This window comes from Hemitrygon akajei, chromosome 17, assembly GCF_048418815.1.
Source record: "Hemitrygon akajei chromosome 17, sHemAka1.3, whole genome shotgun sequence".
Taxonomy (NCBI): Eukaryota; Metazoa; Chordata; class Chondrichthyes; order Myliobatiformes; family Dasyatidae; genus Hemitrygon; species Hemitrygon akajei.
The window spans coordinates 29,099,523-29,114,185 of NC_133140.1; the positions used below are offsets into that span (position 1 = coordinate 29,099,523).

General features: G+C 44.2%; 1 protein-coding gene across 5 annotated transcripts in view; it reads left to right on the forward strand.

The window, feature by feature from the left end:
- cpne2 (copine II) overlaps positions 1-14,663 on the forward strand; it is a 258,097-nt gene that overhangs the window by 36,916 nt on the left and 206,518 nt on the right. For all 5 annotated transcript variants that reach the window (XM_073069841.1, XM_073069840.1, XM_073069839.1 and 2 more), the window contains 5 exons: positions 3,340-3,530; positions 7,841-8,020; positions 8,110-8,184; positions 8,907-8,978; positions 12,240-12,323. In XM_073069841.1, coding sequence (XP_072925942.1) covers positions 3,360-3,530; positions 7,841-8,020; positions 8,110-8,184; positions 8,907-8,978; positions 12,240-12,323 — 582 coding nt within the window. In that variant the 5' untranslated portion in view covers positions 3,340-3,359. The remainder of the gene's footprint in view (positions 1-3,339; positions 3,531-7,840; positions 8,021-8,109; positions 8,185-8,906; positions 8,979-12,239; positions 12,324-14,663) is intronic.

Sequence of the window (14,663 nt, forward strand, 5' to 3'; positions counted from 1 at the left end):
ACGTTATTCCAACCCTGCCTGTCCAGGATGTTATTCCAGCCCTGCCTGTCCATGACGTTATTCCAGCCCTGCCTGTCCGTGACGTTATTCCAGCCCTGCCTGTCCATGACGTTATTCCGGCCCTGCCTGTCCAGGACGTTATTCTGGCCCTGCCTGTCCAGGATGTTATTCCAGCCCTGCCTGTCCATGACGTTATTCCAGCCCTGCCTGTCCGTGACGTTATTCCAGCCCTGCCTGTCCATGACGTTATTCCGGCCCTGCCTGTCCAGGACGTTATTCCAGCCCTGCCTGTCGTGACGTTATTCCGGCCCTGCCTGTCCATGACGTTATTCCAGCCCTGCCTGTCCATGACGTTATTCCAGCCCTGCCTGTCCGTGACGTTATTCCGGCCCTGCCTGTCCAGGACGTTATTCTGGCCCTGCCTGTCCAGGACGTTATTCCAGCCCTGCCTGTCCAGGACGTTATTCCAGCCCTGCCTGTCCGTGACGTTATTCCAGCCCTGCCTGTCCAGGATGTTATTCCAGCCCTGCCTGTCCATGACGTTATTCCAACCCTGCCTGTCCAGGATGTTATTCCAGCCCTGCCTGTCCATGACGTTATTCCAGCCCTGCCTGTCCGTGACGTTATTCCAGCCCTGCCTGTCGTGACGTTATTCCAGCCCTGCCTGTCCAGGATGTTATTCCAGCCCTGCCTGTCCGTGACGTTATTCCAGCCCTGGCTGTCCAGGACATTATTCCAGCCCTGCCTGTCCAGGACGTTATTCCGGCCCTGCCTGTCGTGACGTTATTCCAGCCCTGCCTGTCCAGGATGTTATTCCGGCCCTGCCTGTCCAGGACGTTATTCCAGCCCTGCCTGTCCAGGATGTTATTCCAGCCCTGCCTGTCCATGACGTTATTCCAGCCCTGCCTGTCCAGGATGTTATTCCAGCCCTGCCTGTCCGTGACGTTATTCCAGCCCTGCCTGTCCATGACGTTATTCCAGCCCTGCCTGTCCAGGATGTTATTCCAGCCCTGCCTGTCCATGACGTTATTCCAACCCTGCCTGTCCAGGATGTTATTCCAGCCCTGCCTGTCTGTGACGTTATTCCAGCCCTGCCTGTCGTGACGTTATTCCGGCCCTGCCTGTCCGTGATGTTATTCCAGCCCTGCCTGTCCAGGACGTTATTCCGGCCCTGCCTGTCCGTGACGTTATTCCAGCCCTGCCTGTCCAGGACGTTATTCCGGCCCTGCCTGTCCAGGACGTTATTCCAGCCCTGCCTGTCCAGGATGTTATTCCGGCCCTAGCTGCTTCCCTGTCAGCTTACTTACCACCCTGATGTGCCATGGAAGAAGAGGGTGGTGGCAGTGGGTTTGGCCAGTGTGTGCCAGTTGAGGGAGATGGCTGTGGAGCTGTGTGTGAGGTGCACCCAGCAATGCTGGACGATGGGTGAGTGTTGAAAGTGTAGTTCAGGAGCAGTGTTTTGGGCTAATGGTGCACAGTGAGTGTTGACATTTGGGAATCCAGTCACCAGTCTTTGACCTTTGTGTGGTACTCATGTGGGCACTCAGACCCATACACACTACTCAGCTTGTATGGAGGTTTTCCTGGGCCTCTGCAGCCAAATCTCATTTCCCCCCTCCCAAACACCACCTCTCCACCTCTTGGCACCTGGTTCAGCAAACGTCCTCCTCCTCCTCCTCCTGCAATCACGTTGTGCCTCCTCCTTAAGACCAGAAGACATAGGAACAGAATTAGACCATTGAGTTTGCTCTTCCATTCAAATTTGGCTGAATTATTATCCCCCTCAACCCCTTTCTCCTGCCTTCTGCCTTAACCTTCGATGCCCTTATTAATCAAGAACCTATCAACCTCCGCTTTAAATATACACAATGACTTGGCCTCCACGCTGACTATGGCAACGAATACCACAGACTCACCACCAAAGATATTCTTCCTCACTCGGTCTAAAGGAGCGTACTTGTATTCTGAGGTTCCAGACTCCCCCCATCATGGGGAACATTGTCTCCACGTCCACACTATCTAGGCCTTGCAATATTCGGAAGGTTTCGATGAGATCCTCCTCCCTCATTCTTCTAAACTTCAGCGAGTACAGGCCCAGAGCCTTCAAGTGCTCCTCGTGTGTTAACCCTTTCATTCCCAGAATCGTTCTCTTTAAGAAATGGAGAATGGCTTTTGAGGCTGAAGGTACCTAAAACACAATGGTCCCTTAGGCGGATTGCGGTAAGGGAGGGAAGCTGGAAACCGAATCAGGCTTATTATCAAAATCTGTTGTTTTGTGGCAAAAGTACAGTGCAAGACATAAAAAATAGTTGTAAGTTACAATAAGAATTTTAAAAACAGTGCAAAAAAGAAATAGTGAGGTAGTATTCATGGGTTCATGGACTGTCCTTAAAAGCTCTGAGTTACCTGGCCATTTAAGTATTTTGAGGGCTAATTGTATTTAACCTCTAAAGAGTTAAATAGTTCTGAGGTCTTGACAAATTAGTTAAAATGAAACAAGTGCTTTCAGTCATGATTTTGTGATCAAGTGAGACTACTGAATAATGGGGGGAGAATTGCTGATATGAATGGCAAGCCTGTATTCCATGATAATCACCGGAGGTTGGAGGATGCACACCTATTTGTTTGAAATTCAGGAGACCACGGGTGCTGGAATAGAAACAGAAAATGAGGGAAATGCTCAGATCAGACAGTATCTGCGGAGAAAACAGCACTTCGATCTGATCACCCTTCAGCTGACCCAATCTCTTTCCAGAGATGCTCTTTGGGTTGCTGAGGGTTTCCAGCCCTGCCTTTATAACCTTCTATTTGTTCAGGAAAGTAGGAAGCGTCGGAAGACATTCCACAAAATTGGAATTGCCATTCCTCAACAGGTTTTCTTGAAAACTGAGGTTGTGAATGGAGTCGGAGAAGGGAAATGAGAAACCTAATTCCTGGAGCTCACCTTAGAAACCATAGGAGAAAAAGGAAGTACACTTCTCCATACATATGTTGATCGAAGAAAAACATTAAGCCTTGCGGAGCAGGATGGAAGATAAAAGACAATATGTTAGTCAATGCACATTATTTATTTGTTAAGAATGTGGTCACATTCTTACACGGGAGCCTCTGTATGTTCACATGCCATAATTGCTCTGAGCACATTTTCCCTAGCTTTGCAGAAACGCTGTTTTTTAGAAGGGCTGTCATACTCTAAGGTGGTTTTAGAGGTCTGTTTTTAATGTTTACACTATACGCAGAGATAATATTATCTGATTGCTTTGGGATTGCTTTGTGGTTACTGTTCAATGTTGTAAGGTAACTAACTTGATGTCATCTGCGATTCTGTGAAACCCACAGACCTACAGGCAGACGACTACATGGCGTACACTGTAACCTCGGCCCCTGTACCGCTCGCCAGCTCGGTCGAGTACTGTGTCTGTAAAGTGGAGTTATCTGTGTCCGGCCAGAATCTCCTGGACAGAGATGTCACGTCTAAATCGGACCCTTTCTGTGTGGTGTTCATGGAAATCAGTGGAAAATGGTCAGAGGTAGGTCGAAGTTAGTGAATAATGGGGCTGATTCAGCTGGGCTGTAGGTGTAGAAGTGCAGCTTAATCGGCATTTTTTTTTTGCACATTCAGATGTTTGTATGGAAATGGAGATGAGTGGAAGATCTAAAGAGGAACCAAGGACTGGAACAGAATAAGCTGAAGTATCACCTTCAGATAGGGTGGGGGATGGAGGGAGGGAGAAGTGATGTGTACCTCAACATAATTTGTCTTCTGTTTGTCTTTACTGGTGAATTCCTTGATGGTTGCATGGTGGGGTGAGGTTGGGAGGCGATTGACAAGGTGGCAAGGGAGGTTGAGGAGTGACCAGGAAGGAGGAGGAGGAGGGGATGTAATAGAGGAATGGGCCTGGGAGGAGAATGGAGATGGGGATCTGTGTCGGGTTTTTCCCCATGTAACTACATTGCGTTGGGCTGTTTAACATCCTCACGATGCCAGCATTGACAGGAGACTTCCCTCCTTGCCAGTACAGCAACAGGTCACAGCGGTAGTCCCGTGCTGTCCACGGTTCCACAGAGGAGGAGCCAGATCTTGCTCCCAACCACAACAGAAGGCATTGCCCATGGGTATCTTGTAACTTCTCACCTTCCATCTGTACTTGCTGCCTCCATGCTGAGTTCCTTGACCAAAGGGACATCTCCGACTGGAGCTACAGAACGTTGTGATGCCCCCCACCCCCCACAACCCAGACTGCAACAAAAGCTGTGACCGCTGTCATCCAACACTACACATTTGGACAATTACTGCTGAGGTGAAACTTCTGCCCAGGAAGTGATGCGCTCCGGTGACCCAGAACACAGAGGATGGAGCTCCATCCCAAACCCACAGATGAGGGTAGAGCCATTATGGTCTGGTGCACTGACCTTTACCATCGGCTTTCTTCTGTACCATGACCCCACCACTGAACAACAGCCCAATGTCTCCCAGGCAGTTACAGATCTTATCACATCAGATCACTTTTCCATAGCTCTGGCCTTGATAAGTGCTCCACCTGTACGTCGCACACTTGCATCTCTTATCTGAGATCCATAAACAGGGCTACCCTGGTAGACACATTGTTTCTGCCTGCTCTTGCCCCACCAAACTTATCTCCTTGATGCTGTCCTGTTTCCCCCTGTTTAGTCCATTCCCACCTGCATCTTGGACACCATTTGTTCCCTCCGCCGTTCTGCTACTTCCAGTTGCCGCATTTCCACCATAGACACCAGATACAACTCCATCCCTCACCAGGGAGGGACACTGTGCTTCATTCTAGAGCAAAGACCCAACCAGCTTCCTTTCACTAATGCTCATCTGCCGACCCTCAACAATTTCTCTTTTAATTTCCTCTCACTTTTAAAAAGATCACGGGTGTGGCCATAGGCTCTCAAATAGGCCTCAGCCATGCCTCTCCTCTTGTTAGCTATATGAAGCCATCCTGGTTCTAATTTTTTTTTCAATTTTACCGCCAACTTTCACTGTATCCTTATTCAGCTTGGCCATTTCCAACACTCCTATCCATTTTCTCTTTATCTCTAGAGATAAACTGGCCACAAATTTTCTCCCATAATTTCACAGAGCCTCTCAGATAAAAGATGTTAGCTTTATTTGTCACGTGTACATGAAATGCATCATCTGCACCAAATCAAATCAGTGAGGATTGGACTGGGCAGCCTGCAAGTGTCGTCACATTTCCAGCACCAGTATAGCATGCCCACAACTCACAACTCGGCTCAGGATACCTCAGCTGAACCTCCTCCTACCCCGGTCTCCTTTAAGAACATCATCCAACCTTCTCAGTTTCTCCATCTGTTTTCAACATGAGGCCTTGTGCACCAGGCTTTCTGAACCATCCTTCTGCTGGGTTCTTGGCTTCCCTTTGGTGACTGTTTGCGCCACTTCCCACAGCTGCTCTCCTCCCAACACAGAGCTCCCCAGGTCCTTGGCTTTTGCCTGCCTAGCCTCTGTATCCACCACCTCAGCCTTTTGTCATTCCTGCTTATGCCAACAGGATCCCCCCACCAGTCATATCTTTTCCTCTTTCTTCACCTCCACCCCACCCTTTCCTGATTTTTGACAGGGAACATTCTGTCCATCACCCACTGCTCCTCTTATCCCATCCCCCCATACCTCCTACAGCTTTCCCTACAACTGTAGGAGGTGCAACATTTGCTCCCTCGTTCCCATCCTGGGGATCTGAACAGCTCTTTCAGATAAGACAGAGATTTACATACACCACCCCCAACTTCATCTATTGCATTTGCTGCACACGGTGTGGGTTCGTCTACTTGGTGAGACCAACTGTCTGTTTTGCAAAATTCCAATGCTCTGTCCACAGTGGCTATCTTGAGGTTACATTGTAATTGTATGTCTTTTCAACTCCCTTTCCCATTCCCACACCGAACTGTCCACACCCTATCTTCTCTACTGCCAGGGTGAGGCCCAAAGCAAGCTGGAAGAGTAGGTCTTCATATTTCACCTGGGCAGTATACAACTTAAAGTTACGAGCACTGAGTTTCCCAGTTTCGGTATGTCCCTGTAGAACGGAGATGAGGAGGAATTTCCTTAGCCAGAGGGTAGTAAATCTGTGGAATTCATTGACACAGACAGCTGTCGAGGCCAAGTCATTGGACACATTTAAAGCCAAAGTTAATAGGCTCTTGATTAGTATGGGTGTGAAAGGTTACAGACAGAAGGCAGCAGAACGGTGTGAGATGGTTAATAAATCACCCATGGTTAGATGGGCCAAATGGCCTAGTTCTGCTCTTGTGTCTTATCGTCTAATGTGTGGGGAATAAGATGGATTAGCGTAGGTTTAGTGTATTAGTTCATGTTGAGATTTAAAATTCCTAAGGGATAACCTCAGCACAGCGGGCGGTGAGTACCTGTGAGGAGCTGCCAGAGGAGGTGGTTGAGGTGGGTGCAATTACAACATTTAAGAGGCATTTGGATCAATACATGGGTCTTGGAGGGTCATGGGCTGCTTGGGTTTCCTTTGGTGCGCTGGATTTCTCCCACGTCCTAAAGCTGTGTGGGTTGGTAGGTTAATTGCCACTGCAAGTTGCCTCCCTGGTATGTAGGTGAGTGGTGGAATTGGGGGAGAGGTCGGGAAGGAGGGGAGAATAAGATGAGGTTGGTGTAGGATTGGTGTAAGGAGCTAGCATGGACCAGGTTGGCTGAAGGCTTGTAAGACTTGATGGCTTTACTGGGAACGGTTTCAGCTTCATGAGGCAGAACCAGGCTCGGTGCAGCACGAGGGATCACGCAAACAATGCCGTGTTGCTTTAGATGCACACGAAGGAAATCTAGGGCCTTGTGAGTGTCGTGGAAATACTAACTAAGAATACCAGGGTGACTTCGAGTTTCATTTTAAGAATTTATTAACACGCCATCATGAAGAGTCTGCACCACCACCAGAGCTCTGATCTTTGGATTATATGGAGCTCATATTTATACAAACAACTTCACATGACTTTGTCTGGTGCCCCACAGTCAGTGCATGATCAATCTTTTACAAGACGTCAGTTATCTCTGAGCGTGAGTCGAACGGTTTTCTTGCTTCCCTGCTATCAGGGCTCCTGATTCAGCCCAGACACGTCCTCCCTCTTGGTTTCAGAGACTCAGTATCCTGCTTATTTGAATTCCTGGTGCTGCACTTATCATTCAAGGTTACTCTCGACCTGCATCAGCAATCTCTGAGTGGTCAAGTATCCCATCACGCACTAGTTTTAACCATTTATACTTCCCAGCTGAGCCACACCTATAAAAATACAATAAGATGACAACAGGTAGAGTCCGAGTGTTAATCAATATTTTGGTATAAAGCTACCTACCTTGATAAAGGACATTTAGACCGGAAGCACCCCTACCTATGGAGTGACATGTACCCTGGTGTTCTTCAGGGTCATATAGACAAAACTATTGAACTCAGACCCAAGGTGTGAACTTGTGATACCTTCGTAAAAAGGTGAGGAGGATTCAAAAAATTACTTCTTGGATCAAAGAGCAACTATATTTGCCATATACATCTGTGTATGTTAGGAATTTGCTGTGGTGTGTTGGTGAAACATGCAACAAAAACAACATTTAACAATTATAACAAGTTACATAAAAATAAGTTAGAGGTAAATTATGGCTATGAAGTAAAACATATTAATAGCAGCACAAATGCTAAGTTTTCACGGCCATCAGGCATGGTTTCCTCTTGTATTCTGGAATGTGACGGAAAATTAGTGTCCATTATGTGATTTATTTATTTTTTTAATTTTCTGTTATTAAACCACTCCTGTTGAACATGTTTTCCCCTGACAGATTGGGAGAACAGAAACTGCTGTAAACAATCTAAACCCAGTATTTGCCAAGAAGTTTGTGGTGGACTATCATTTTGAAGAAGTGCAGAAACTGAAGTTTGCCTTATTTGACCAAGATAAATCCAGTAAACAGCTTTATGAGCATGACTTTCTGGGAGAATTTTCATGTACTCTCGGAGTGGTATGTATGAAATTAGGAGTAGTTTCAGAATGAACTTTGATCACTTAAACTTGCCTGTTAAAAGTAAACTCTTTTGATTAATGGCACAGATTGTATCAAGCAAGAAGATGACACGACCACTTCTCCTAACCAATGGGAAACCTGCTGGGAAAGGAACAATAATGGTACGGTGAAGTTGACGCAATCCATGTTTAAAGCAAAGTAAATGGCAAAGAGTTTCAGGTAGCCTCTCCAATTCTACTTGGAATCCAATGAGCTTTGTATTTTAGCATGAATTGAGAGAAAGAAGAAATGTAGTTGGGAGCACACTAATAAGTGGATGCGCTTAATGACTAAGGTATGCACGCTTTATATAAGGTCACCTGCCCTGGTACATGTTGTCAGTAGAAGTACATTGGTGCATGCAGTGATGTGTTCCTCAGAGTCACTAAGGCAAAGCTACTGAACCTAAACAAAAACTCAGTGGCATTTTTGTATAAGGCGAGGAGGATAGACTAAAAGCTTCCCTTACTACCTTCTGGAATGTAAATGTTAAGCTTTCAATGCCATCGAATGTGATTTCCTCTTGCATTTTAGCACCTAACAGGAATTTGAAGTCTGTAGAACACTACAGCACAGGTTCAAGACTTTCAACCCACCATATCTGGGAGAGGAATATGTATTTTATTAAGTAGGCAAGCAACATTTGTCCCAGTGTAAGTGGTTGATCTATGTCCAAGTAAAAAATATAGAGGTGTGAAAACCTGAACTTTAATCGAGCTTCTCCCCCACCGTGGGCTTTACACTGGTGTGAAATCTAACTTCTCCATTGCCACCCAGCTGCTGCACTAATTGGCATCTGCCTGAGAAACATTTCGAACTACTAATTCTGCTTCTGTCATTACAGATCACTGCCCAAGAAATCTCAGATAATAGAGTAATCACCCTTAGCATGGCTGGCAAAAATCTGGACAAAAAGGTACAGTACTTAGGGAAAAGGCTTGTGAAGTACTAAATGATCAAAATCGTTCCATTTGTGTTTCTGACCATTCTCTCAACATGTTCCTGTGAGATCAAACTCTTAAAACACCGTAGTGAACTTTTTGGGGTTTTGACTTCTATAGGCTTCCTTCAGAGCTTTTTGGCACGATGCTTTAAAGGTTTGTATCTCATCTCAAAAGCAACAGAATCTTCAGGTAATTCTCACAAGAAAACCCTAGCGAGAAGTGGCCAAGTCGCTCCTCTGAAGTGCTCAGTCAAGGGCTTCAAGAGCAACTCTGCCCTTTTAGGGTTGGCTGGGAACACTAGTGATTTATTTTAAAGTAGTCAATCTCTGGAGCAAATAAATATCCTCTTAATTATCTTGCTGTAATGCTGTGAAAATCGCTTATGAGTGATACTGATGGAGGGACATATCCACCCTAAGCCTAGAAGTTCTGTAATAATAGATCCCCTACACAGAAGAAGGATCTCCAATAGACTTTGCATGTAAATTATGATCAGTGACTTCAATTGTATCCCTGCACTATTTTGTGCTTCGGCTGCATTGGAGGTAAAGCTAGGATTTAGTGTTGGTACCTTAGAGTAAACGCATTCTGAATTGCAGGGAATGTGCTGTATGCTAGCTGTGGATGGGTGATTTATGCAAAATCTAACATCCCTAAGAAGAATATCGCACTTGTAAAATAATATTAATTATGTCATTAGCATGCAGAACCATTGCTGTATCCCCCAATTACTTGGATCAGTATAAACTCCATTTTACTATTCAATATATTTACAATTGATACTTAAAATAGTTACACCATAGTAATTTTGTACATTTGTGCTGAGGTGAAATAAAGTAGCTGGAAACATTTTTCACATTCGTTCTAACTTCTATTCTTGCTTCATTTGTGCTTCTGAGGACCTTTTTTAGTCTGAACAGTTTGAACTGTCTAATTATAGGCTTTAAGATTACTGTAATCAGTGCAGTTCACCAACTGGTGAGAGCACCAAGGTACCATCTTTGAAGAAACTTTAAAGCCGATTGGAAATTGTGGTGTCTGTATTCATGAATAAAATAAACCATTTTTGTGGACAATTTAAGCAGGAACTTATTCTCAAAATAATCGGAATTGGCCAGAAGACCCTTTGAGATGTCGTCCAGCTGTTGGCCACTTCCTGACAATATTGCTTGCCCAACTTCCTCCTTGTACCTTCTTTACAATCTTGTGGATTTCCCTGTGTTATTGGATGTGCAGAGTGATAACATTCCATTAATCCATCAGCAAATTAACCTCTGTTCACAGACTTTCCTCTATTGTTGAAAATCACTATTATCTTCACTCCATTGTAAACTGTGCCTATGGACTTCATGTGACTGTGCTGGTGGAAGTTCCTTCATAGTCAGCCGTGTCCATCGTTAGATGTGTTACTAGAAGTGTCTGTTCATGATCATTCAGCCATGATGGAATGGCAGAGCAGACTCAAGGGACTGAATGGCCTAATTCTGCTCCTGTCTTATTGTCTTATCATTAGAAGTGCCCTTTCATGTCTCTCCATTGCTGAATGGACCCATTGCCTCCTCTCCACGGATAGCTGTCTCCACTGACTTCCTTCTCTGTGTGCGCTGTCTTAACTACATGGATGGGATGTCTACAGGGCATGTTAGGAAATGCTACCGTCCCTTCACTCCAATAGACAAAGCTTTTTGTTCAGGACTTTTCCCCACTTGCTCTGTAGATCGGTGTGGTAGCCGTGGAGATGATGGTGAGAGTAATAGTTGTTACGAACCCCGTAACTGGGTGTCTTACCAGCAAAGATAAGAGTATCCGTTGGAGTCTGATGATACTATTTCCAACAGTATTTATTAGTAAAAATACACAAAAATAATATCAATGCAAATATACAGATAATATACGTCATCAATACTAAACCTAAAAGTGCGGGTATAATAATAATCAATAAGAAACAAGCACTATCGTTGTCTAGGGGATAATGAATTGTCAGATGGAAATATAAAGTTCAGTTCAGTTCATGCAGGCTGCGGTAGTTGTTGGTCGCTGTGTTGCAATTGTTGGAGAGAGAGAGAGAGAGAGAACAGTAACAGCTATTGACTTGCCGACTTTCCTTTACGATCTTGATCCGTCGATGCGTTGTTGTTATGGCCATTCACGTATGACCCCTCCGTCCTTTAGCTAGACCGTTCCATGGTGGACTCGTCACCCAGGCAAGGGTGGACACACACACAAGCCCCCATCGGTCTCGTAGCGTTTCTCCTGGTGCGTCTGAGGGGTGTTCCCCAGACCCTACTTTTATCCCCACTCACAGGGTCTCAGGTGTCAATCAGGTTGGGATGATGCAACCCATCAAACCAGCCCACTCTGGTTGCCCCCTGAGGGGTTTCAATGAATAGTACACAATCCTTCTCCAAGAGAAAATAGCAGTAATCAGTGGTTCCGTTCCGCTTTTGTTAGGAGGAGACATTCCACTTTGTGTATCTCTGAGTTGTCTGTCTCATTAACTGACATGAGCTATTTATCAATAACAACTGTCTGGGCAGCTTTCCTGTGTCTCTCTCATCTCCCTTGATAACAGCATCGGAATAGTAGCGATTTGCGATTCTCCAAAAAGGGGGGGGGGGGGGGAGGCATTGGCGATTCTGTACCCTTCTGCCCATCAGAGTTGTTCATCATTCGTAACATGTTGATCCTAGGAAGGTAACTTGTTGCTGCTAGTGGACTTTGCGCTCAATAGGTTAGATACCCTCAGTGAGATGCGCTTATTTCCAGTGAGCTCCCACAACAGAATGTTAGGTTGTAATGTCAGCTATCATGCTGCCTAACTCTACGGTCCCTCTTGTAGGGCTTCCCATGCAGGAATGAGGCCTTGCTAATTTGTTCCCCACTCACCAGAAGCTTGAATGTTGCAGCAGTCTGCAGGTTACATCAGCAGCCCTGTCAATTAATTTTCTGCCTTATCAGGAGCACAAATTCCCACACGTGTAACATCAGCCAGCCAGCTCTATCAATAGTAGTGGATGCCAATAGTCTTGTGAGTCATTGAGGTTTTTTTATTTGGGGTTGCTCCGTAAGGCCAAGTACATCCTTCTATCCAATGCAATGTAACAATATTCTTCTAATCCCATTGCTGACTTTTGTTTCTGTTCACAAGAATAATGAACCAATACATTTTTTAATCATATAAAGCTGGCATTTGACCAGGGCTTGTTTTTAAATTAAATAATTGATTTTTCTAGGATCTCTTTGGGAAATCTGACCCTTATTTAGAATTCTACAAACAAGAAGAAGATGGGAAATGGATGCTAGTACATAGAACAGAGGTAATTTTCTTTTTGATGTCTCACTGGATGGAATTCTGTCTTCTGTAATGTTGCATGAAATATAAACGTGATTTCAAATTCCTCTTGATGTGGACATTCCTATATGTCCCAGGTCCTATGAAAGCCCATGGCTCTTGTGACAGGACAGATTGTTACTTTGTGGTTTGGTCTGAGTGTAACTCAATCTCCAGGTAGTATATGGTGACATACACGTACTTTGATAATAAATTTACTTTGACTTTCTGCATCTATGCAAACAATGCTTCTAGTTTATGTCAAATAACTCTGGCTCATGAAATTATATAAGTGGGGGGGGGTAAAGGGCAAGGGCTAAATGCTGAGGGAGGGGGAGAATGGGCATTAAAGGATTTTGATGGAATGACTGAGGGATTAGGAAATCCAGAGATGCAAGCTGAGTCCTCCCATTGATTTATCTATCTGTCCATCCACCTATCCCCTTTGTGCAACCCTCGCCTAATCACTGGACAGTGTACAATGACTAATTCACCATGTGTATAATTGCATCTGTTATTTTTTTGACCGATGTTGTTAATAGGTTCAAAGTAAATTTATTATCAAAGTACATATGTCACTTTATACAACCCTGAGATTCATTTTTTGTGGGCATTCACAGTAAATACAAGAAACAGAATGGAGCCAATGAAAGACCGCCCCCCCACAACAGGACAAACAATCAGTGTGTAAAAGACAACAAACAATGCAAGTACAAAAAGAAATAGAAAAAATAATAATTAAAATAAATAAGCAATAAATATCGAGAGCATGAGATACAGAGTCCTTATGTTGTGGGAACAGTTCAAGTGAAGTTATCCCTTTTGGTTCAAGAGCCTGACGGTTCGTGAACCTGGTGGTTTGGATCCTGAGGGTTCTGTACTTCTTCCAGTAGGCAGCAGCGAGAAGATTGCCTGGTCTGGATGCTGGTAGTCCTTGTTGATGGATTCTGCTTTCCTGAGACAGCATTCTGTGTAGATGTGCTCAGTGTTGGGGAGGGCTTTAACCGTGATGGACTGGGCTGTGTCCGTTACTTTTCAATGCAAGTTTTTGGAAATCTAGAGATTAAAAGTCACACAGGAAATGGGGAAGCCACTGATCCCGAGATCTTAATTTATTATCAGATGCATGTCGAAACATGATGATCAGTGTATTCTGCTCAAGTCTGATTCAGCCTATAGTCCTGTGCTGAATTTTGAGTCAAATCCATTACACCAGTTATCACTGAGTTATCCTAATAGGCTTCCTCATGAACATAATTATTCGATCGTACACTTAATGAACGGACCTACTCTTCACTCTGCCTGAGTTTTAAAATTACAAGTTGTCGATTGCTGGACAATCAATTGTCAAGATGTATAGAGACACTGCAGTAGGAATTGGCAGCCACACTTTACTGGTTACTTTTCTACAGGCTGTCAGCATCACTAAGTTCTGTCTGGGTCTATCTCAAGGTTTTATTGCAGAAAATCTTTGTAAAGATTTGCATTTTTTTTTTGTTTAAATAGATTACAGTTTTTTAATGCTTTTAAAGACAAACCTGTAATACCAAGGCTTCTGTTTCCAGGGTAAACTTCAAAATGTAGTGGATTATGGATTTTAATTTTAATTAATGAGAAATGGACAGTATCGGATCAGACACCATTACATATGACCCTTGGTTTCTATTTCAATTAGCTACTCTGGAATTGCTGATATATATTCTCCTCTTCCACTTGGTCTTAATGAAATGGGAAGGGGATTCATCTTGCAATGTCATTTACATTATTGCCCAAAGTCATAATTACCCCAACTCGATAAAACCGGAGTCGTGGGTCATTCATCTCCTGGATTGTGTGAGGGGTCTTGTGTGCAACATGACTGCTGTATTCAGTTACTATTTTAACAGCAAACAAACTTAAATTATTTGATTGTCTGCCGTACGAAAGTGAGTGTTCCGAGATTGTGGTAGGTCCTGTATCAATGCAAGATCTTGAATTTCTTTTTTGTGTGTTTGTATCTTATGCAAACCTACAAATCACTTAGCTTTCCCTCCCCTCTATTCTGTCCATTAAAACATCCTGGTTCTTTTGAGTCCCATACTTTTATAAACAAATGTTTTCTAGCCTCTTCCTATTCGCCAGGCTGTTACCTACATCTCGGCATCCAGTCCCTTTGGTGCTTTTTTTTTGCTTTCTTTTGTGTGTTTATAAAATTAGGATTTCCTTAATGTTGTTACCAGTATTCCTTGCCATCTCCTATTTCTCATGAAACAAGAGGTCATTCAGTCCATTGAATCTGTGTTACCTCTTGGGGCAATCCCAATCCATTGCATTCCCCAAGTATTTG